Here is a 25,399-nt window from a genome sequence, read left to right on the forward strand (position 1 = left end):
GGAGAAAGAGCCTCTGGCCTGACGTGGCAAGTGGAGACCTCAGCTCTGTCACGCTCCCAGGGAAGGGAAAAAAACCCCTTCAATTCTGCCCAAACCCGTTTTTTTTCAAGGGCATTACTGTAAAGCACAGAGTAAGGATGGTTTCCTCTTGGGTACTACACTGGCCTCTAACACCTCATTAGCTTGTCCCTGACCTTTGACAGCTTCTCAGAGCATTCTGCTTGAGAAACTGGTTACCATGGGTCTGGACAGGTGCACCCTCTGCTGAGTAAAAAACTGGCTGGCTGGCCAGGCCCAAAGAGTGGTGGTAAACAGAACTAAATCCAGCTGGAGATGGGTCAAGTGGTGTTCCCCAGGGCTCAGTCCTGGGTCCAGTCCTGTTACTCTATTATCTTTATCAATAACCTGGATGAAGGGATTGAATGTTCTCTCAGTAAATTTGCAGACAACATTAGGCTGGGAGGAAGTGCCTAAGAGTAGGGAGGCTCTTCAATGGGATCCAAACAAGCTGGATAGATGGTGCTGAGACCAATGGGATTAGGTTCAACAAGCCAGCAGTGTGCCTGGGTGGCCAGGAAGGCCAACAAGTGCCTTTAGTGAGAAAAAAACCAACCCTCTAAACTGAAACAACTAGCTCAGCACAGATCAGCAAGAAAGCAGTTCAATTAAAGTCACTAAATGAACAACACAAGTGACATATGGAAAATGATATTTTAAATTAAGATTATGTTCCCTTTTTAAAAAAATAAAATATGAAGATAAAACTGGAGGGAGAGCTGAAGTAACCAACAAATTTAAAGGTCAGATTTTTATTTATTTCTTTAAAAGTCTCTGTCTTTTTATTTGATATAGAACAGCCAGCACCACCACCACGGTGAAAAAAAACAAACCAACAAAACAGTAAAAGAAATGGGAACTGGAGTATAGCTGGAAAGTCTAACTTTTAAAAAGCCAACCTATTTAGGAGTCATCTTCGTTCGATAAGTCTGCAGGTAAAGCCTAACATTTATTCCATCAGCTACAGATATATAGAACATTGCTCTAAACTGAAGGAAAATTTATTTAACTTTCAAATATTTTGCAAGCAACATTAAAAGTTAACACATCTCCAGAATTGTACGTTTCTCCTCCCCTTCCCTATAAGGCTTCTTTTCATCTATAAGCACTAGTAAATACATTCCATGGTCCCTCAATTTAAGGAGTCATCTGTAAATTATTACAGTGTGATAAAAACAAATCAAGAAAGGCTGTTATGTGTGGCTATAGTACATAATCACAAATAGTTAACCAACCTTTTGTGACACTTACTTATTCCTCAGACCACAGTAGTTCTCTCCTGGGAATCAGCTGCCGCCACCACCACCAGCTCGCACACAAATGGGCAACCAGGACCTTGACCAATTTTTATTTTGGTCATGGCTGTTAGAGAACTACTGGAGCCCTCTCTGGGGGTTGGACCCGATGGTCTCTCCCTTCCAACCCCTAAAATTCTACGATTCTAATACAATTGCAGCTCTTTTTGGCTTTCAGGAAGCAGCAAACCAACCGCCACGCAGTGCCAGCTTCCTCTCTGTGCAGGCAGCAAGAATTCAAGCCTCACAAAAGACACAACTAGGCAAATAAATCCAAAATATCTGGATGTCCTAAGTATACTCTAATATTAATTTAATCCCCAGTGCCAGGTAAAAGTACATTCTAAATTAACCGATTTTCAGGGGACCTTCAAAGTTGAAGATAAAGATGATAAATAAACAAGAAACTAACTCCCTGCAGACTCAATCAGAGTTGTCAATTCACAAGAGGTTCTTAGTCCATCTTCATGATACATGTGTATATTTTAGCACAGCACAAGCACAGACTGATACATAGCTATGTCATTAAAAGTTGTATGTGCAGGTTTCTATTCATCCCCCCCCTTTCACAGCCTTGCTGGCAGAGGTTGGTTACTTCCCATAAAATTTCTTATTCAGAAGAAAGATCAGAAGGTTGACGTTCACTTTTGCTCTGTCAAACAACTTCATGACCGCAACACCTTCGTACTGCAGCTGCAAAAGATCCTGCCAAAGAGAATACCTTTATGAGCAAGGAATCCTGAGAGTTTATATAGAATATGTAAGATGACCCTGTGGTACAGTAGATTTTTGAGAAGTATCTATCACAAAGTATGTGGCCTAAGACATAAAAATGAGACACTTGTTAAACATCTGCTCATACTGTGTGAAAAATACTCTAAGGCATTTAAGATCTTAATTTAAAATAAGAAAAAAAAGGGACAAGAGAGGGCAGAAATAGATGGCATTTTTAAGAAAGCCAAATCTCAGTTGTAACCATCTCCAGGCTTTTCATTTGCACAGTAGCCATAAAGCAGTCATAACATTTAGAAAGTGTCTCCTACGTGCCAAGTTATGCACCCATGAAACATTACTGTATTCTAAAAATCTCAGTTGCCACAGTTGACTCAGTGAGGTGGTTTAGAGCACGGCCAGCTAGGGCAGAGAAAGAAAAGGCACCTGTTACCATCACGTACACAATGCTGATTTAAGCCTCTCGGGCATTTCCGTAGGCAGCATTTCTAGTTACACTTTGCCCTTGTCAATGCTGCGCTTGACAGAGCCACAGGACTCTGCACTGGTTTATCTCAGCAACGATATTTGGCAAACCAATACATATTCAGATGGTGCTACTGCAGGGAAACTGTGCATGTGTTCCAAAACCCCAGTCTGGCTGCTGCAGCTGTATAGCCTGGGTGATGCTGCAGTAAACAACCACAAAGCTATTTCTGCTGCTTTCTGTAAAAATTTTGTCAATGACAATACAAGTCTGATGCCACTATCAATGCTATACTGCGATTACCAACGGCAGTTCCCTCGTTCCTGTCCTCTCAGATGATCTGCTTTATCTGCAAAGCTGTGCTACAAAGGCATAGTGGTATAGCAACACACATGCCTGAGGAACAAGTGACCTCAGGTAGCCCCACAAACCAAGAAGTTCATGGCCAGCTCTGACAGATTAGGTCTGGAACAAACTAGGGGAGTCCTCAGAACACAGGAGCACGAGAGTCTGTCCCATCAGCCAGTTAGGTGGCATGGACTTTGTACGTTGCAAGGTGCTCCTGCACATAACCCGCTTTGAGACTCCCAACACATCCACTATTAACAAACCTGACAATGCACAAGTTGGGACTGCTTTATCAGGCAGTTGTTGAAAACACGTTTTGTGTGCGTACACTTACACTACACAGACTGACACCTGGCTCTCATTAGCAAAGAAAAGTAGTCTGAATCCCTCATCTGCATTGCATCTGTTTCACCTGCAACAAATGGTTTGGTTCTGAGAGCTTCTTTCAGACTGTTTAGGCACAAAACATTGTCAGTATTTTGAGAAGAGTCTGGCAAGCGTAACGGAGGTGCTGCTATTAAATAGGACTGGTTTTACCTGATAATGTAACATAAAGGTTTCCATCTGTACGCCCATGAATTTTGCTTTTACTTCAAAATCTCCTACTTCTTCTGTTGGACTGATCTCAAATATCACGTTTTTAAACCTATACAATTTGAGAAACGAAAACAGTTCATTACTGATCATGTAATTCCTAATGACACGGGGAGAGAACGAGATGAGATGAATGATGAATACAAAATTTCCAAGAATTCTGTTCTTAACTTATTCTATACCCCCTTTTGGAGCGAGACCATAAAAGCTGACCAAATTCAATACAACTATAGATGGAAGCCAAATAGATTCCACATCTGGTAGATCACACCTTTACACAACCATGGTGGGAAATACAAGTAATGTAGCCTGTGTGGTCTAAACTCTCTACCTGAGTGTTGCACATTCGTGCCTCATTTAGTGTACAAAGCACAAAAGTCAGGGTTGAAGAAAAACTCTAGTAACAGGCAGCTTCTCTATATTGCACAGAAGATACACCATGCTCTCAAGGCTAGCAAACCGCAGGTGGACAAACTCAAACTAGCATTAAGTTGATTTTTCAACCCTGAGAGCTATTAAACATAGTAGCAGTTCACCTGAGGAACTTCCATGACTGTGGGGATGACAGGGAAGGGGCAACCATCAGAAGATACCATGTTGAAATCCTGTTACATTTCTCAAACACCTACTTTGCTTCACCCAAACCCTCCGCCCCCCAACCCCAAAGAAATTTAAAACTGGAAAGTGATCACTAGGCAAGGTTTCCTGTCCCTCACTATGCCAGTCTAGATCACCTAAACAATTTCTTCAGCTTTAACAGCTAAGTCTATCAACAGTACTTAATTCCACGATCAAAACCACAAGACAAGCTGTCGCAATTTCAAACCAATCTCAGAGTTTCCATTCCTCAGTTGCCAGTGCCTAGACGAACTCAAAGAAAGAGATGAGAATTTGACACACCTGTTCTCTTTCTCTGAAAAGGTTATTTAGATACTCACTGGTTAGCTTGCAGGTCCTCAATCTCTAACAGCACTCCCTTCTCATGGAGTCGAGCTGCTGTGTATTTTAGCGAAATCTTCTTACTGTTTTTGCCTTTCATCTCCCGAGGTTTCTTGGAGACTCTGGGGGAGGGGGGAGGAAAAAAACCCCACACAATAAAAAACACACACAAACCCCCCTATCCAAACCAAAACCCAAGAGTCGTACCAGTAATGAGCAAACTATACAGCATACCAGACAGCAAATACCATCTTATGCGGATGAGGACATCAAACCAGTATAGCTAATCAACTGTAACTAATGCAGCTGATAGATGATATATTTCTACTAGCAAGTTTATTTACAAAGCACCTGTAGCTCAGAGCAGATCTTTGATTTTCTACTATTTATCAATAACTGTTATGCTTCAGAAGAAAAACAACAACCCCCTTCTTCCCCCGCCCCCAGCCCAGCAAAACCTAACCACTTAGCACTTCATAGAGAAGAAAGGGGTACCATCTGTCATTAGACACCAGAGGATCTGGTGACAACTAACATAGAGAAGGTTCAGATCATGCAACTTTCTTGCCTCAGCTGTCAGCGGCAGTTTCTCTTTCCACCTCTCACTGGCGAGGAAGACCCCTCTTACTCTTCCACACAACACACACTCCCCTCACACCCCACACCTCCCAACCCCCTCACCCCCCCACTGGAAAATCTGAATTGTCTTGCACTACAACTGACTCCATTCAGGACAAAAAAAGGAAAATTTGGGACCAATGCTTTCCTTGTAGATAACTATATTATTTTCATTCTCTGCTCCTAGCAAAGATGACAGGACAGATTGACTGAGCAGCACATACATTATCTGGGCAACCTGCTTCATTCCCACTCGGCTCTATACAACCCCTCACGAAGAGGGATCAAAATGCTATCAAGTATGTCTTGTTGACCCTATTCAGAGCACTGCCCATGTTTTCCTACTGCTGCCAAGGCCCTTTTCCTAGAACTATTGCTGTGGTAAAGGCCTTGGCCTAGGAGCTCTGAGCAGACAGCATTATGATTCTTCTAAGCAACAACCTACACACATGTTTCTGTAAAAAGCACTTCAGGGCCACAGCGTGGTTCTGAGATACTTACTTGCCCTTGCTGGCCAGGTTATCCAAACAGGTTTTGATGTAGCTTTTGTAATAATCCACTTGTTCTCCATAAAAAGTAGCTTTGGAGTTCAAGGCACTGTATGTCTGCTGCAGCTTCACCAGCTCTGCCTTTCTTCTTTGACGGTATCTACGTTGATTTCTGATATCCTACACCACAGAGAAAGGCAGACAGAAAACTTAACAGGCATTCAAGCTGTCCAGTTGCTCAAGCCCAGAGCCTCCGAAATACATCAACTGATTTTGCTTAAGTCTTTCTTCATACTACAAGCTGGAGCCCTCAGCTGCACCTGCCTCAGTTTAAGCATCACCACCTCTTGTCTGCGTTGACTATTTTTGGAACTAACTAAATCCACAAAGTTCGTTGGAACCTTTTGTTGCTCTCAAATTCAGTGCAATGACCAGAGTAGGCACTGAGAGTACATGAGCTAAAGGAAGGCACAGGCTTTCTTTTTCTCTGTTAGTCAGCCTTCTTTATGCATACGTTATCTTCACACCTGAATATTGCATGTTCAAGTTGACTTCTATTTCCATTTTTGATACCCATTAATGACAGTACAATTCATTCCAATCAGATCCCTAAAGGCAGTTATGTATTCACTTTGCAGACATTAACATTTGCAAAACATAGCTTTTTGGTAAACATGTGATATAAAATACACTGCCACTGTAGCAACATACACCAGCAGTAGGTGCTTTTGCAAATTTTTCTCTGCTCTCCCCTTTAAGGTATTATTGAATGTGTACATTTAAATAAAAAATAAACAACAGCAAGGATGTCTTTAAAGTTACAAGCAAAACCTTGTGTGAGTAAGTCTATAGAGGCACTACTTTCACTAGTGAAAAGTGGCAGAAAAAAAGGAGGAAAACAAAAACAAAGAAAGAGACTCAGACATCAGGACTTCCCCTCCAAGGTGTACTGCTTTTCCTTACAGCGCCCGACATTCTGGCCCCAGTCACCTGGGAAAACACATGTGTCCTATAAAAATGAAGGACTTCCAAATGCCAGGAGGTGGAAAAGCTGCAGCAAATGGCAGGCTTTGTGTCTGTAAGGTAGCTGCTACAAACCGCACTCCTCCCAAATACTCAGGCCAATTTCACAAGGCTGCAAACTCCAGCTACTAGGAGACCACCGCCTTGGCATACCTTCGCGATGTCATTGATTAGTTCCTGGTATTTATTTTTTGCATTCACTGTCCCCAGTTCTGTCAACTTCTTCAGGCCTGTCCTGATTTTATCTTTCTTTTCTTGTAGATTTAAATTGCCATCTTCCTTTACGGACACAGATTTCTTCATTTTATCAGGCGTTTTAGCATCACGAATAGCACGTTTCTGCATAGCTCTCTGATGCTCTGCTTCCTGGAAAAAGAAACAAGAAGTACCAGTTCATCAGCAGATCAATTTTCAGGTGACAGAACCACAGATTGTCTGACCTCTGGCGTAAACATACAATAGAGTTTTGCTTGGTCATTCCCGTGCTGACTCCAGTGAATCTACATTTGATGAACACATTCTATTTATGGCAATCACCAATAGCCTACCTGCCATTTAAATAAAAGGTCTCCAGCAACTACCAGAGGAATAAAATTTACACATACAATTAACTTCCATTATATTTCCTTCTCATTATTGTTACACACTGCTCCAACATCAGCGGAGACAGCTTGAGGGCAATACAGAAGTGCAGATACTCAAGTATACACACATATATCCAGACAGATTACAATTTCCTAGCCTAAAAAGAAGGCAGGTAAACAACTTCATACTTGCTCTGAGGTAGCTGGAGTTTCCAGGATTTCAGTCAGCGTCTCCCCTGGTTGGAAGCGGATCACATCAACAATTAAACGTTTTGTGCTGCAAAGAAATTGAGAAAAACTTTAAGCTGAAAGACCTTCAGTACTGTTCTATTTTGCAATAGTAGCAATGTTACTAATTTGGCCTCAAGACAGATCACCACTGGATGTGTGCTTATGTATCACAGGCTAGACCAGACCCCTGAGAAGCACTTAACTCTTCTGAAAATGTTTGATCAGAAACTAGTTCCTTGAAACATCCATCTATATAGTATGTAGGATTTGCTCCTCAGTAACCCCTCAAATGGCAAGGATGTTACCCCATATATTCCACAACAACCCCTGCCACGTGGACCACAGAAGCTGCAATTCCAAGGTGAAAGGTAAGCCATGTAGCACCAGCAGCAAATCTGTGCAGCCAGAAAAAGTCCATATTATCCATCCACAATGCACACCTCAGTGCTTTGTAACAGGTATCAAAAAACTCCACAGAACTATTTTCCTGTGTCTACGGTAACTGAGCCAAAGTGGATCCCAGACTCCAACCTGGCAATGGACGGGGTCGTTCCTTGATCCCAACCATGATTTAAATCAGAGCCAGTGCCCGTTCTGAGGCACTTCTGTCCCTGAGCCACACAATGAAACCAAGTAGCACCTTCAGTACTTGGCAGTCAGGTTGGGATGATTTCTGACATCACACACACTCCTTCCTCATCATCCACAACTTAAATGACTACCAGCGTATCTGTGAAATCTTTAATTTTGACATCAATGTTGCCTTCTGGAAGGTAGGGAAGTACTGAACCATCCTTTGAGAAGCCTTGTTAATTTATAGGCCAAATGTAAGCTGACCAGAAGAATTCTCAGTGGAGCTATCTAGCATCTGAGCAGGAATGCATCAGAGCGGGTAAAGGTGCGTTTGAATGTGAGGTAGCTGCTCTATAGATATCAACAACAGGGAGTTGCTTAAATCTGGCCAAAAGCAGTTGTTAAGTCCTCTGGAATGAGGAGCCTGGCAATAATGAAATTCCCTAATGGTCCATTGCTTTCTTTCCTTTAGGCTAGTAACACTTCCGTTTCCCAAAAAGGCTATCAGTCTTCATGCATGAAGAGTCAGGTTTGGGGGACAACAAGCACAGAGAGAAGGGGACAGCATCATAAACCAATTGAGGAGAGCAGCGACATCAAAAATCATCAAAAAAAGTCCTAGGGTGGTATTTCCCACAGATGGGGGAAGTTACAGGGAGAATGTATCTATCCTAAGGAGTCTTCCCATCTTCTCCTGCTTCGCTAACAGGGTACAGACACAGTCTGTTCAGAGGCTGTGTGAAGCAGCTAACTCTGCAGAAACTGGCACACTTAGCAAGATTATTATTCACATATACTCAATGTTTAGCTACCCTTCATTTTCCAGACTTCACACATATTCTAATGAAAACGTTTGCACAGGACATTATATATGCAACACAAATGGCAACTCTTCCAAGTTTTATATTATCAGAGTTAAAATTCAATTGTGATGAGTACTACGGATTCATATTGATCTTTACAAACTACTGACATGCAGGCAAATCCAACTGCTGCCATCACACATCTAGAAAGTTCTCTTTTCTGGTAGCTTTTCCCTCCAGAACCGTCCAAGATCGACTTTTAAAGAATGAGAAATTCAACAGTGACAAAGAACTAACACCACATTTAACAGCCACAGCATCAAAAGGACATGCCTACAAGTTCAGTGTATCTTGAAAAATAGTCTCTTATTTGTTTAAATTACACTTTGATTCTCTTATTTTCACGTGCAGATTAACTGAAAATTCAGATTCCTCGTTCTCTTGGGAAACAAACCAGGTAGTTACCCCTCACTCACTTCAGCAGAATCGTCCTCGCATCCATCTCTGCATTCTCATCACCAGGAACATCGAATTTGTTAGTGAGTGTGAGAGAAACCTCAGTCTTTGCTAGCATTTCCTTGCTGGGGTCGTTAAGATTGCCAGACCCTTCCCCTGCCAAGCAGAAAGAGTTTATAGATAAAACCGTATTGTTAATGTTCGTGGCTACTACAGCCTTGTAACTTCTCCCTGTGTAACAGACCACAGAAAAGCTACGCTGTCAAAAAGTGTCAAAAGGACACCTTGAGAGCCAAAACCAGCTTTTAAACTCATAACCTCCAACATGACAGACTTTTTCTTCACAAAACTGAGAGAACGCACTGGCCAGAAAGGCCACCACAAAATCACTAGTTCATGTACCTTAAAAGATGTATGTGTATTCTACACTGTATCTCAGCAGCTCACTCTCTACTGAGAAGAGCAGCTGGCCTGCCAAAAATACTTCATAAATAAAATTATGACCATATCTCTAACCTGTTCAATCTTCTATTAAAGTGAGCTATCCCATCAGAAGGACATTTTCTTGCCCTAGGTTTTGTCTGAACTTTCATCAGAACAGCTGTTAGGACGCTTCTCCTCCCACCCCCTTTTCTATAAAAGGGCTGGAGAAAGATTAAACTCTGACATATTAACCACACTGACAAAATGTACATGGGAGAAATGAAATGGGGAAGTAGGTAAGTTCTAGTTATACTCAAGGTGTAGGTTCACTCAATAACACTTGGTGCCTTCCATACTTTGCCAGTGCTCAGATGAAAGCATGCTAGCAATTGTTCATTTGAGAGTTCCAACCTTTCTCATGAAGCAACTTCAAGACAAGTGTTTTGCTGTTGAAGCATCCTCTCAAAAAACTACCTGTTCACAGACCCCGACTCCCCTTCCAACCCCTAGATTTCATGCTTAAAATGACTACATTTCCTTAGTATTTTTACTGCACTCCTAGTCATTTAAGGTAACATCATGTATTTCTTAGTTACAATAAACTAGACCACCTATTAAGGACTCAATTGTAGGAACCTCTCCGAGATCGTCCAGCAGCTCATGAATTGGATCATTGTGCTCAGGAGCAATCGCATCTTGATGGTCTAAGAGCAACTAGATGAACAGAAAGAACTTTTATGTTGTTAATTGTACATCCTCTTCTGGACAGTAAAATTACATTACTTTGAGCTGGTATCTTTTAGAAAAACATCTAATTTCACTGAACTCCAAAGAAGCAATTTCAACATTCAAAGTTGTGCCATTATCACACAATAAAATACTTTCAAAAGAAACTTAGAGAAGCACAGGTGAGTTCTATAAACAGACAAGCCCTCACACACTGCTATCAAATGACAACTTTCAGCCCTGTATTTGATAACATTGCATTTCAGCCAGGAACATCATCATCTTTATAAGCAGTGCTTATAAGGAGCAACTGTGATTGATGTATACTTACAGTGTGTGTATTGATGATTTCACCAATAGAAATATAAATAACTGGTTTAGTGAGTGTCACCAAGTCAGAATATTCATCAATATTAAATTTATCTTGAGATTCAGGAACCTCACAGGCAGCCTGGAAAAAACGTCTTCAGAAAAAAAGGAGGAGAAAGAAGAAGAATCGGTCACGTGACATATTGAGAGCATCAAGTTCTCACAACATCCCCAGCACCGTCTCTTATTTAAACTATGGTACCTTACACCATACTACAGTTTGTTGGCTGAACACATCAGTTAGTTTAACACATCAGAAGTTACTTAAATGCAATTATTGGTATTTGCCATGCTGACATTGCCTCATTTTCAGCACTCACAGGACTAGTCTATGGTTCCAGTGACCCTGTTCACACATCCTCCTCTCTGCTGCAGTAATATGCCTTGCTCCCAGCAACCTCTGGATTTCTTTCTTCCAAAACACCAGAGGTATAAGGTGTTCTCAAACAAAAGCTTACTTTTGACTATATGAACAACTAATTGCCAATCTGCTTTATTCCCAAGTACCTCTGGGTTTTCATGTGGAGCCAGGGTTCACATGGGACAGAAGAATGTATGTCCATTCCAGGTCTCCACATCCAAGGTATAACAGCACGTGCAAAAGCAATGCTTATTCTGGAAGCTCTTAAGTCAAAATACTGGACTTCACAATCTCTTTTACATGCAATTTATCATTCAGAAATTCCAGGTGCCACTGTCACGGATGCTTATGTCAGTCTGGAGTACAGTCTCTTATTTTCAACAGACTGCTGATTTGACAGAGGTAGAATTTATCATGTTTAAAATGTTGGGTTTTTTTTTTCCCTTTTTACTTGCAATGTTATCAGCTGCAAAACTTCCCAAGTTGATTAGCTAAGGTCTTCTACCTGAACTTCTGGTATGACTGCGATAAGTATTCATTAATGATGCTTAGGTGTGCATTGTCTCCCATGAACATCTTATTGGAGGCAGCATGCTGCAACATCTTTGCAATGGAACCGAGGTTTCTGCGTTGATCTGTGGTCAGCTGACCTCCAGCTGAAAGATCAATGATGTCAAACGCATCTGGTGCGACAATGGCTGGATTCATGTAGCGATAATAGAGTAAGTTGCCAACGATCTGGGAAAAGGTGATTAGAGAAGAAACGCATCAAGAAACAATGGTATTGGACCCAACTGGATTTATCGAAACTACTCTGACTGTGCTTTGCTAAGTTATTTTCTTCTAAGCCAGAGGCCCTTTCAGAGATAAAGGTTCTGCTGTGCTGCTGTATATAAGCACACACTAGTCTAAAGAATCTATGGCGTAAAAAAACCCAAACAACCAACCCCAAAAATAAAACCAAACAAAACAACCAACCCCAAACCAAAAAACCCCAAAGCATTAATACACAATAGGATGGTCAACAACAAAGAAGGAAGACTGAGCACTACTAGTCACAGGACAATACATCAGCAGTTACTCCTATGCATAAAGATTTAAAACTTTAACTTACAAAACATATGGGCAGGAGGTATTACAAGTTACCAACAGACTACTCATATGAACACGAGACAATCTATCAGGAGAATTAGATACAGCTGAGTTAGTCTCACAGAGGGCAGAAGGATCATGGTATAGAGAAACCCGGTAATGTAGTTTCCATGTGGAATGAGAGCTAATTTTAGAGAAGTATGCAGAATCATCTGCCTTCTCTGACAGAGCAAAAATGGTGAGGAAGCAAGGCACGCTCAACACTAAGGAGCTAGACTGAAGAAACTACTTCCCGTTCCTTCTCCAACAGCCTTTTCTCTTTCAGAATAATTCTTCGATATGCCAGCACAGACCCCCAGTTAAAAAAGTTAGCAAGAGTAACCAAGAAACCATTTACTCCAGAGGTAAGAAAATGAGAAGTACAGAAGACACATGGCATTTGACTCTTCAAAATCCAATTTACCTATTCAAATGCGAGCAGCAATAAACTTCAAACCAAAAGTAAAGCTGTTGCATTATCCATATGCTCACAAACATGCTTCTAGCCCATATTTGATATTTTGCCAAAAGTAATTCCAGCAATGAAAAAGGATTAACCCAACATGCTGATGTAAAGTGACAGCTCTCCCACCACACACTCTATTGTTTTCTGGTGGTTCACAGATATTTACAGAGCACCAGGTCACTGAATCTTGGCTTAGCCTGCTTGCCACAGGCCTCAAATGCATGGAAGAGATCAGGTTCTGAACAGCTGAAAACAGAGAGAAAACATCTAGCCATTGCTGAGCAGACTCAGCAATTATTAACTGTTTTCAGCAAGGTCATGTTTTTGACACCTGTTTTATGCAAGCCTCTGCCACCCTCTCACAGATAGACAACAGTCAGAGCTGTTTACTACCAGTACTAAAAAAATACATCTGTGAAAGAAGCTGTATTAATAACTTCAAAATCTGTGGGGAGAGGAGATCAGTATTGGATAGCTTTGGTGGCTAAAGAAAAATTTTAAAAAGATGTACAAGTCATTGTTGCACACAACTGCAGTTTTGATTTTCATGTGGACAGTTACATTGTTTCCACCAGAATTAACAGAAACCGCAGTTTTCCACCTAAATTTACAGATGGAAGAAATTAATTCACCTGCATAGAAAGAATCGATGTCTCAGAATGGGAAAGCACAGAACTAGAAGAGAGAAGAAAACAGCATTCAGATTGGTAATTATTTTGTAATGAAGCAGAGGCAGAGAAGTTTAAAGAGATGTTGTCAAGTATTCTAAGATCCAAACTTTGTTTTATTAACAAGTGAAGCATTCATGGACATAAAGGCCTTCACAGTTACCAAAAGCCATAAAAATCCCAAGAAATTTCAACAAAAACCCCACAGCTACACTCATCTGAGAGTGCCTACCATTAGGATCCTTTTAGCTCTCCTGAAATGCAGAATATAAAACTGACTAGACATTATGGAAAACGACACTTTACATATTGCTGTCAAAAAAGCCTAGAGCATTACAGATAGGGGAACTGGGAATATCAGAATTTTGCACACAGACTTTTTTTAACTTGACATTGTCTCTTTAAGAAGGGAGCAACTGGCTGTGATCATTCCAGCAAACCCAAGGTTTACTTTCTAGGAGCAAGAGTACCCCAAGTCAAGAGAACTAAAGGACCAAATGCCCAAGATGTTAAAAGAAAAGCAGAAGCAACAGGATACCTCCATCTGAACAATGTATTATGTCTCAGGTGATGCATATGAAGCCAACAACCAAAAGCCCAATGTGAAACATTTTCTATCCGTAGAAGTAAATAAGCAAGCTTTATATAGGTTTACATGGACTCCTCTCCACACATACACCCAACAAAAGAAGAATGAAATGTGCTTGCCACAGCTAATTTGGCTAACTTGCTCACAAAGATGTTCAGATTCTCACCTTCAGAAGCTCATCCTCACCAGCATCGGGAAACTTCTCATGGAGTGAGTCTTTTAGTACCTTGGCAATGAAACGCATTCCATAACTTGAAGAGAAAAATAGAAGGGCAAATAAAACTGCTGCCAACATAAACCCACCAAAAGCTTCTCAGGGTTAACACTGTGGTACACCAGACTCACGGGATTTTGTCCACTGAACTAACAATGGCAGACAGGAACTTGTCTGTCACTGTCCTCATGTTTCGGATTGAAGCATCCAGACGCGTCTTCACTTCTTCATGATTTAAAGCTTGTTCAGGTGTGACATCGTATGGCAGTTTGCTGTGTGAAGAAGTCGAATACACAAAGGTGAGCACTCCTCAAGACAGTGTGTTTCAAGAGTTTCTAGCTCGACACAGAGACAAGCTTATATTCACATGGCTGCCAAGAGCTGTGCATTGCCTTCAAATAACTTCTTAGGCACCAGAAAAGCAGAAGACTTAATGCATTTACTTGCTCTATGCTGCCTTGCAATGGCCAACCTGAGAAAAGGCCTGGCTAACTCATACTTGGATTTTTTTGCAGCACTCACACAGGCACGCTAGGCAAAAAAGTACCATCTGTGACACACAGTGGTACTTCAGGCTGTCAATAGGAGTTGGATTCGATGAGTCCCTTCCAACCCTGTATATTCTATGATTCTATGAATAAACCGGTGAAAAAACAGCTACACATTTGAACATTAAGATGGGAAAAGCCTGGACACAAGCCAGAAGCTAGAACAGTATCCATAAAATTGATATAACATGCTATTGGTGGGAAGCAGTGCCAAATGAGTAGTTTTTCTCCATTGTCTGACATTACTGCATCGTATTTCAGATGAAACAGTAACTTGTAAAAGCGTCTCCTAAATCTCATGTAAAGAGGACCTGAACGCACATATTCACCTGCATTTTCATAGAATATCCTGAGTTAGAAAGGGCTCATAAGGATCATCAAGTTCAAATCCTGGCTCCACACAGGGCCAGCCAAGTCAGAGCATGTGAGTCAGTGCATTGTCCAGATGCTTGCTGAACTCAGTCAAGCTCAGTGCTGTGATCACTTCCCCAGGGAGCCTGTTCCAGTACCCAACCACCTTCGAAGTAAAAAGCCTCTTTCTAATATCCACCCTAAACATCCCCCATCTCACCTTCATACCATTCTCTCATTTTTAACACATACAGAATTTTACAGCAAGAGTACAGCAAGAAACCTTGAATAGGGAACCTCACTCATCTATGTGTTTTGTTAGGGTTTTTTTTTTTAAATATACTCAAAGAACACCTAGGTCCAACCCCCCTGCCATGGGCATGGACACACCCCACTAGGCCCTGTGCACCCAAGGCCCAATCCAACCTGGCCTGGAACCCTGCCAGACATCTAGGGCAGCCACAGGTTCTCTGGGCACCCTATGCCAGGACCTCCCCACTCTCCCAGGGAAGGATTTCTGCCTCCCAGCTCCTCTCCATCTGCCCTCCTCCAGCTGGCGGCTATTCCCCTGGGCCTCACCCTCCCTGCTGTTGGCACCAGCCCCTCTCCAGCTTTCCTGGAGCCCTGTGAGGGACTGGAAGAGGCTCTGAGGTCTCTCTGGGATCTTCTCTTTTCCAGGCTGAACCACCCAAGCTCTCAGCCTCTCTCCATAGGAGAGGTGCTACAGACCTTTGATCATCTTCATGGCCTCCTCTGGACTCAGTCCAACAGAATGACACAAAACCATCTAACACATTCCAATTGTCATCAGTGGGTGATACTAAATAAAAATTTGTTAGGACTTAAAGAAACACACTGTCATTACCCTCCTCCAGCTGAGAACATTTATTTGGCTAGCAAAATAGTATCTAAGTTTGCCCAAGCTATATATGAAATGAATAGAAACTGACAATCACCCAAATACTTTTTCTTACCATGATTTCTTTTAGGTTAAGAGGGCATCTCATAGCTAATTATCAAGTCAACACAGAAAAGCATTTCTTCCTCCATCTCCTAGTGAGACTCCCTTTCCAGACCCTCTGCTCCATCACCAGAACACAATCTGTAGAGCTCTTGGATGAAAGCAGTCTCAAGGAGATGGAAAACCCAGTATTGGTTGGACAGGTGGATGCAGCAAAGCCAAGGATGGTCTGCAATGATTAACAGTGCAGTGCAAAGCAGCTGAGAGGTGTTTAGAACAACACAGTAGTGACAGTTTCCATACCTGGCCTCACCAGTTTGAGACTCCATCTGGTTAACCCAAGACTTGTAAATATCCACTGGATCAGTTTTGATATTCAGCGATTTGTCATCGATGATTTCCTTCACAACTGGTCCCAAGATCTGTCTCAGGGCATTCTGACCACGGGCACCACGGTTGAAACTTACCACCATTTTAATAACAGTAGGATTCCCAGTCACAATTTCCTGTATTTGGTCTACTTTTGATCTGAAGAAGAAAGAATCTATATGAAATATGAGGTACACGTAATTCTGTCAGCTTTAGATATGTATCTCAGCATAAAACAAACTGCTAAAGAGCGTAACCCTCACAAAACGGATGATGGATTTGTACTAAGACCTCAATACAGCATTAAGCTACAACACTATATAAAGAGCAACACTGAAACACTTCTGAAGACAGGTTAGGCAAGAACATTATGACTTCCATTGGGGAATTCCAACGCAACTTGGCACTAGTCATTTCAATGACAATTAATGCAAATCCAACTGTACAATGGATTTGTATTTACAAATACAAAGGAAACAGAGCGTGTTTTATGTAGAGAAGAGAATGTTTCGTCCATTATTTAAAATAAAAAACCCAAGCAAATTATGACAAAAGGCACTCCTAGTATACTGCTTTGTGAAATACAGCAGCAGTGAACAAAGTGTCAACATTTCCCTGGACTACTATTCCAAGCATGAATTTAAAGGGCGGAGGAGGAATCCCTTTTAAAAGAAGTTATTTTTTCAGGGGATAGAGCATCTTCATACTTAAAAATAAGGATTCTGAAGAGTGCTTAAAGAGCACTTTCCTCAAAGAAAATTATTGCACTATCTTCTTCAGAGGAAGCTCTGCATTGTAAAGTCATGTAACACCATGCTCCTAAGGCTCAACGGATCAAACAAATCATGCCTGAGGAAAGCCAGAGTCCCTAACAGTGATAAGGAAATAGAAATGCCAAATAAAGCCTCTCTGTTTCAGCCTGCTCATCAGCTTTTGGAAATCCAGTGTTAGCTGTCTCCCTGGCTTGTAAAGCCTGAGTTTTCAGTTTGTGGAAGTATTTACAACCAGACACTGGAAAATTGATATTGGACTGAATTTTAGGATTACTTTGCACCAGATTATAAGCAGCTGCCATGTTCATTGGCAAAATCTTGACAGAAGAGCCCCTCATCCTCAACAGACATACTCAACTCTTCCTTTACAGTCTATGTTAAGAACAGATATGAAACAGGACGAGGACAATGAAGGGACAAGCTTAGTGTTAGCTGCACATCATTAGCGTGAGACGTATCAGCCTCAACTGAAGAAACTGCCAAAGCTGACTCAACGGCGAGAGCGTGCTGTATGCCACCACGTACTTGATTTCTTCCTGCAATGCTGTTTGGAAAAGCCGCAGCAACAGGTATTCCTCTCTCTGATTGGATGCATAATTATACAGTGTGAAGATGACAGAATCCATGAACTTTGTGGATTTGTTTTGAGGCATCTGAAAAATCAGCTTGGCCAAGTAGGTTGGGTTAGTCTACAACAAGAAAAATTACTTAGTGTACATGTCCAAACAGGCCAGTGTCACTTAAGAGCTATGGTGGCTCAGTGTTACAGTGTGTAAGCAAAGACTGTACCAAAACATGACAGCCTCTATGACAAGAGGTTACCAAACAGTGTTAGAAGCTGCTTACCTGAAGCAAGTAGAACAGATGCTGATAAGCTTCCAGCTTTTCTCTCTTCTCTTTACTCAAAGCTTTTAAACCTCCTCTTTGTTTGTTCAGCATCATCATGTCAGAGAGCTGTTCCTTGTTCTTCTTAGTAAGTTTTTTGCTATGAGAAACAACATCCTGGAAAGAAAGCAAAGGGGTAGATTCCACTCTAAGTATTTTATAATGCGCAATAAGGAAAACGGATGCATCTGAGAGCCTGCTTCTCCTGTACATGGAAAGGCAGGGTCAAGGTATGCCTGGGGCTACTGAAGAATTATTTGCTATGGCAGCAATTTCCCTGACTGGAAATACATGTTCTGCTTTGTTCCCAACCTCCTGAATATGTCTGAAACCCTAGAAGGTTTAGTCGCTCTTGGCAGCAATTACTGTAAGAACTGCTAGCATCCTGAAGATGCTTGGAAATATTTTCCTTTTTAAATTGGGCTTAAAACCTAAAAATCCTGTTTCACACTCAGCTAGCTCTACATACTCTACACTGCAGGCACTAGCCCAAAAACTGCAGATTAATTTCACTACGCCAACTGAGATTTACATTGGGAGGAGCCTACTGTCACATCATCCAGCACCAAATGCAAAGCTGACCAGAACTTCAACTTAAAGAAAAGGTGAAGCAAGAACTTTTTTGTTGTTGCTGTTGAAATTCATTGAGTCAGATGAGCAATAGATGGGACCTCCCTTAACCAACAAACAGTAAGTGGAATGAGCATGTCTCCTGTCTCAAAAATCACCCCTCTCAATGCAAGTTTGTGGCATGCCCCTCATTTAACTGCAAAGGAGTGACAAAACAGAATTCTCAAAGCTTTTAAACACACAATCTGTTGCATTCATTAGGTTGAGATAGCCTGGTTTGTGTTTGCCTTGGCTTCAAATCTCATTTCTTCACCTCCTACAGGAGGAAAACATACTGGCAGTAAAATCTGCAAGTCTGGGGCAGTATTTTCTGCTGGGCCTGTGCAACTGACACCCCAGGCCAGGACCTCTCCATGCTAACTACCACTGGGCTCAGTTCAACCTGTAGTTGATTTCCTACCTGCAGTGTAATTTTGTTTTTCACTAGCAGCCCAATTTTGATGTCCATGAGATTGAGGTCATTTTCCAGTTGCTGATTGGATCGGATCAAGGTTACCACTTCCTCACGTAGCTTCATTAGCTCAAGCTCCTCCTGAAAATCTTGGTCACTCTGATCGAGCAAGTGGACAAATTTCCGAACCACACCCATAGGTGGATTTTCAGCATTAACTAAAAATAGGCAAGATAACATCAATGGATAGCAAACAGAGGTAAACATATGCTTTATATATGTTTAAACAACACATCAAGGAGCAGCCAGAGTAAAATTAGCACCATCATGTCTAAACAGCTTCTGAGATTTTGAATTTCTTGTTCTATTGGCAATACTTACTGAGGGTTTTGTAGTCTTCTCGTGCTTTGTTTGCTCGGATAAAGGCTTGAATTTTAACAACGTCATTTATCTAAGTTTAAAAAAAAAAACAAAACAAAAAACACACCACACTTGACCTCATTCTATAAAAGAGTACAAAAGTCAAGCACTGAGTTTGTTCAACAAGATAGCCTCTTACGTGGTCTCTGAAATACTGCAGACGATCTCTGTAACGTCTTCTGGCTTGATACATCCTGGCCATCGACTGAATCTACAGAAGGGTAAGCAAAATACTCAGACAAAAACCTTTCCTACAACGTTCACTACCCAAAAGGTTTACCCAAAAAAGTCAGCAGGGAGCCTTGCCTACCTTCACTACTTGGTCCTTTTGTGCTCGCAGGTAATCTAAACGGATCTGATATGCCTTCCTCTGCTTGTAGCCACGCCACTGGGACTGGAAACAGAAGACAGGTGCACTAACTTTACTTTTCTAGTTAAACAGAAGCAATTACAAATCTGAGCTGCTTTCTGCTCCTCAGCTTCCAACTTCACTTTTTGCTATGAAAAACATGAGGGAGACATCCTTACTGTATCAAGATATACTGTGTGAAGCATTACCTATTTCACCAACTGTAATCATGAGAGACTTATTACTAAATTACTCCATGGAGAGCCTGAGCCTTCTAAAGCACAATTAGAGATCAAGGATATAGCTGAACTTTCAAGTCAACAGAAGCTGTTATACATGAGGATCATGCGTTAGATGCTGCTGGCGAGAGGGGCTATGTAACACTATAAGCACTCAGAGCAAACTCACTGCTACTGACACTTGGAACTCAAGCTCGAACTACACTTAAAGGGAGAACATGTCATTTTATTGAGCTGGGAGTTTTGTTGTGAGGTGTGGTTTTGGGGTTTTTTATATGTACACACGCAGAGCGCACATTACCTAAGCAGAAGCACACATACCTAAAATAAGTAAATGCCCAAATAATAAAATGGTAATAGGGTGCAAAGCATGTAATTCATTTGCACACTTTTCAGTCACAAAACACGAGAGAAAAATATTTTCATTGTTCTCCTGTAAACGCGCCCAACCTCGTGCTGAATTATCCCACCATCTCTTTCAGGTCCTCGATCCTTCAAAACCCTGGTCAAATTTGAAGTGAAGAAGAATCTTACTCAGGAACATTTAAACCATCTTCCATTCACAAGGAATCACAATAGCTGTTCATCACATGGTATTATCACCATGAAGACAACGTATGACATTCTCAATACTGCTCTATTCCCAAAACACTGGACTTTATTATCAAGTGATAGTAAAAGATTCACTAAGTAAGTTTTTCTCCACTTCTGCCTGAGAAGACTTACTTGAGTGTGTATGATGTGGAAAAGTAAGATACCCATACTGTCTGGGAGAAGGAAATGCCTTTAGATAATTTGCAAAATGAGGTGAAGACAACTGTATGCTGGAACTGTTTGAACTGAACAAAAACTGTCAATAAGCTTGCATATAGAAAACATTTACAGAGTACAGGCTTCAAATGTTAATTAAAGAATATCATTACCTGAATGCAAGTGATTGCTGGGACTTGTTTCTTCAAAAAATTCATTCTTGAGTTGAATTCCTGACGAACTAGATATCCTCGACAGCAAGCCTGAAGTTTGGTAATCAGGCTCTCATTGGCCAGCCACAACTGCTCTCGGTTGTACGCTGCAGTGACTCCGGATATAGTGCTCTGGATTAACGTTATGGTAGGAAGAAGGGCCAGAAAAACAGAAAGGGGATACAAGAAGCAGGATGTCAGCTATTCATGTTGTGCTCACCAGAAACTTCAGAGCTGTCTTTCAACAGACAGCAACATCAGTCATGCATGCTTTTACCCACAAACTCTTCTAAAATGGGACAAGGAGTTTTGAGATGCACAATCTGGCAATACGCAGTGAAATAAACAAGTTACTAAGCTTGTTAATGTGACTACAGATTGAAGCATTCTCTCTTAGAGCTGGATTAAGAATGGGAATGGTAAGAACATCAACTTCTCAGAGAAAAAGCAGGTGTAATCTATCCTACCTGTATCTCCTCCCGTGACAGCTGTGTGTCATTTTGTAAAAATTCCGCTGGTTCATCCCATCCTCCCTCTCTGGTCTGCAGGTTATGATAATAATGGTAGCCTCCTCTCACCCAGTGTTTCACCCATTCGCTGCCATTGCCTCCTAAGAGCAGAAACTGCAGTGTAAGTCTCAAAATGAGGCAAGTGTCTTATCTTTCCCAGATACAAATATTACAACTAGGAAATCTACATATATAGATCTTTATAGATCTACCTAAACAGAACACATTTCATAAGCAGAGAACATTACACTATTCCCTTTTTGTTTTTTTAAAACCCTTAGTTCACAGAGCATCCACAATTGCCACCTGCAGCACGACAGAGACTTGTCACCTCGGGTTCTGATTCCACATGCAATAATCTTGAATTTATTTCACTAAGAGTTAGCTACTTGAGGTTCACCTGCTGCTGCTTTTTTTTGCTTGACTTCTGACAGCTCTCGTTGGTATGTCTCTGCACACTCTGGAGTGACTCCATACAGCCCAACATCTGGTGAACGCAAGGCACTCAAGGTCTGGTTAACATCGCCACGGTCTACTGCTTCGTTAATGGCCAGAATTCCTAAGGAGACTTTGGTAACACAAGGAAGCAGGTTATCTTGGCATTCAGGGGCTCAGTGGCTAACAGCAAACACAGAACCAGAGCACAGAGCACTAGGCACATGAACACACACTTAGATTTTGGGGGGCGGGGGGGCATTATAGAGGCCTCTTCAGTAGAATGTCCAAGTGTACGGGGTACTGACCTGACAGCACATGATTTGTCTGCCCCAAGTACCAGTACAGATCTGATTTACCACCAGCATTTCTCAGCAACATATAAGGTTTTAGCTGTCCTGTGATCTGTTTTAGTTAAGGCATATTTTTTCTGGCAGAGCCAGTCACAGCTCTAGAAGAGCCTTTTCAACAGCTAGGACCATACGTTTTTAGTGACGTATGGAATAGTTTGTCAGCAAGTCAAAAGCCTTATCAGGAAAAATGGGGCAGAGGAAGAGAAAAATAGCAACACACCCTCTGTGGCTAACTCCAGAAGTACAACTCAAATACAGACATATGTACAAGAGCATAGGAATTGCAATGACACAGCAAAAATGAAATACAGTCATTTTCAGCACTAGGTAAGTGCAAAAATACCAGTTCATACATGGATAGAGAAGGGTATCTGAAGATCATCTTTAAGCTTCAGGCCACAAACTTCTAATTGTACTTTTGACCTAATGTTCCTTGACATGACAATTCAAGATGCTGCCTTACCAAAGTGCTCGGTGGGTGAGAAAATGGTGAAAAAATTGCACTGGTACTGCTGGGAACAAGCAATAAGTTGAACGGGTAAACCTTTGTCCTACTCCTGCTTTCTTTGCTGTCCATCCCTACCCCACTTTTTTTAAAAAAGGCAGTTGGCAGGGGAATTCACCGACCAAATAATGTTATTACAAAATATTAACTAGGCCATGAAGTTGGACAAACTCATTGTGTCTTTCATTAGAAAGCTTTTTGTGAACCTGTTGATTTTTCTCTCTTCTAAAACATCTACAAATAAAGAAAACAATTGGACAAGGCACAAGCATAAAACCAAGCTCTGCAGCAAAAGAGCTAGCAAGAGGAACTGACCACACCAGAAACTCTACATATCTGATACACGGAGTCATTAAGAACCCATGTTGGATAGCACTCTAGTCCAATCCTGTTCCCAAAGCTGGGCTAACTTCAGAGCCTTGTCTGACCAAGTTTGGGAAATCTCAAATGACGGAAATTCCACAGTGTCTTTGGACAAACTGTTTCAGTTTCTAGCCCAAGCTTTCCTTAAGTAATCAGTATTTGGTTGATAACAGGGATTAACTGCAATATTATGTGACAATACTTACATCTTTCTGACTCCTCTGTGTCCTTGTTAGCCCTATGAATCCCATCCTGAATTTCATCTAGCCAAAGTACAGCTGTTTCATCCTGTGTGTCCTGAAGAGAATACAATGAGAAAAATATGCACGTGAGGAAAATAGGATTGCTATTTCTGCAAAGTAAAATAACCTGTACTCAACAGTAGCCCATATAGTGGATTTCAATACCAGGGGGAAGAAGCAGCATCTCAGCCTTTCTAATTGACTCCTACACAAGGAAATCAAGTGCCTTTGTGATCAGCAGAGACACAAATTAGTCCTTTGACAGACTACAGCTACAAAGACTTTTAGAACAAAAAGCTCTGATCCATGTCTGTGTGCAGAAGCTAAAAGCTCTCGGGTTATTAATTCCACATCAGGCTGTTCTTGTCCCTGTCCACAAAAGTTCACAAACCTGTACAAACCTGCAAGCCAAAAAGGATTGCACATATTACAGCTGGGTGCATGCATAATAGTCCCAGTGATATTTTAAGTCCTTAGTTTAAGAGACTGCTCTTCGAGGAGCAGCGATCACACAGAATCCTGTATTTTGGGTGGCATTTGAGGATAACCAATTGACTAATGTTAAATACAGAAATTTGAGAAGAGGAAAGAGACAACTGTTTAGCAAGACCCAAAATACACATACAGAACAATGATCCAGCAGTTGCCAAGCACAGCTTCTCCCCACCCGCTGTTGCTTCCTGTAGGTAACTACAAAAAGACATGCTAAGACGTAACCCCTTTGACAACTCTCACCATACAAACAGAGCACAGGAAATATTTATTTCTGGTAAGGAATAATAATCACACCACACAAAAAGGCCACTACTGACAGAGTTCAAGAGCTTAAGGGCCAGGCTGAAATTGAACATTCCTTACATGCCCTTCACATTTTCCCCACAGTCTTCTCAGGTCTGAAACTGACATGTTTAATGATGCTTCATGCATGTGACCAACATGCTTTTCACAGGCAGATTTCATCTGAAGGCCCAGACAGTCCCCCTCCAGAGTACCACCAACTGCTAAATTCCTACCAGGGAGTGCAGGAGAATAATCAAAGAAACAAGTACTTCTACTGTAATTGCCACTAGCAGAAGATGACGCAGAGACTACTGGAATCAGCCCATGCTTTTCTACGGATTTACTGTCACAGGCCTTCCGGAAGGTGCACAGAGTGTAAAACACTATGAGGTCTACTGTTCTTCACTCACTCCTTCCCTTCATCCCACTGAGAAACACACATATTACAGCACTCCCCATTCACAGAGCAGCTGAACGATGTCTTGTGGTAAACTACAATCCCTCTACCCCACCCCGAGGTATAGAAATCACTAGTTAGGAATTAACAGCTGACTACAGACGCTGACCATTTTCCCCACAATATTACTTTATAATATGATCTTTCAATTTCTAAAATTACTGCCACAGTGTTGGGAGAAGCCCTAAACCAAACATATGCCTAAATAAGGTAATTTCAAACCAATTGAGAAGTTACCAGCACAGCTTGGCACAAGCTTAAGCGCAAACTAAAAAGAGTTCATTATTTCATTCTGACTCAGTGGGAGGAAATGCTTCAGCACAAAATGGGTTCCTGAGGAACATTAACCCTTTCAGGGCCCTTGAGGAAGCTGCTTAATGATCTTCATCAGAAATGCCTACACTTTTCAGCTATTTGCATCATGCAGGTTTACCTTTGGTGAAGAAGAAAAAAGTAAGTGTCCAACACAATCTAGATTTTAGTTTCTATGCAAAGATCTGCATTGGTACTAGAGCAATGAGCTCCCAGCAGAAAAACAAAACTAAACATTATCAAGTCACTGAAAGTGGAGACAGCTGATACTTCTTTGTACACAGATGAGGGAAAAAATAATCATCAGTATCCCATCCACACTATTCAAAAACCAGTTGCATTCTCTCATCCTTTCCTACACCCATAAGATGTGACTTGCTCTTCCTTCTCCCCACCTTCACATTTAGTCAC

At 41.4% G+C, this 25,399-nt stretch overlaps 1 protein-coding gene across 1 annotated transcript in view; it reads right to left on the reverse strand.

Annotated features, from left to right (window-relative positions):
• Positions 1-788: 788 nt before the first annotated feature.
• The window catches only part of IQGAP1 (IQ motif containing GTPase activating protein 1), a 63,691-nt gene continuing 39,080 nt past the window's right edge, over positions 789-25,399 (reverse strand). Inside the window, exons 16-38 of the mRNA XM_084268347.1 lie at positions 23,404-23,494; positions 21,942-22,109; positions 21,500-21,642; positions 20,994-21,164; positions 19,793-19,876; positions 19,622-19,693; positions 19,444-19,513; positions 19,072-19,280; positions 18,003-18,158; positions 17,682-17,845; positions 16,318-16,542; positions 14,286-14,426; positions 14,107-14,191; positions 11,592-11,824; positions 10,688-10,820; positions 10,242-10,344; positions 9,228-9,363; positions 7,334-7,421; positions 6,714-6,926; positions 5,551-5,717; positions 4,431-4,553; positions 3,436-3,544; positions 789-2,057 (exon numbers count right to left, since the gene is read on the reverse strand). Of these exons, the coding sequence (XP_084124473.1) occupies positions 1,944-2,057; positions 3,436-3,544; positions 4,431-4,553; positions 5,551-5,717; positions 6,714-6,926; positions 7,334-7,421; positions 9,228-9,363; positions 10,242-10,344; positions 10,688-10,820; positions 11,592-11,824; positions 14,107-14,191; positions 14,286-14,426; positions 16,318-16,542; positions 17,682-17,845; positions 18,003-18,158; positions 19,072-19,280; positions 19,444-19,513; positions 19,622-19,693; positions 19,793-19,876; positions 20,994-21,164; positions 21,500-21,642; positions 21,942-22,109; positions 23,404-23,494 (3,198 nt within the window). The 3' untranslated portion in view covers positions 789-1,943. The remainder of the gene's footprint in view (positions 2,058-3,435; positions 3,545-4,430; positions 4,554-5,550; positions 5,718-6,713; positions 6,927-7,333; positions 7,422-9,227; positions 9,364-10,241; positions 10,345-10,687; positions 10,821-11,591; positions 11,825-14,106; positions 14,192-14,285; positions 14,427-16,317; positions 16,543-17,681; positions 17,846-18,002; positions 18,159-19,071; positions 19,281-19,443; positions 19,514-19,621; positions 19,694-19,792; positions 19,877-20,993; positions 21,165-21,499; positions 21,643-21,941; positions 22,110-23,403; positions 23,495-25,399) is intronic.

Source organism: Gallinula chloropus (genome assembly GCF_964237585.1).
Source record: "Gallinula chloropus genome assembly, chromosome: 9".
In the NCBI taxonomy this organism is placed as follows: Eukaryota; Metazoa; Chordata; class Aves; order Gruiformes; family Rallidae; genus Gallinula; species Gallinula chloropus.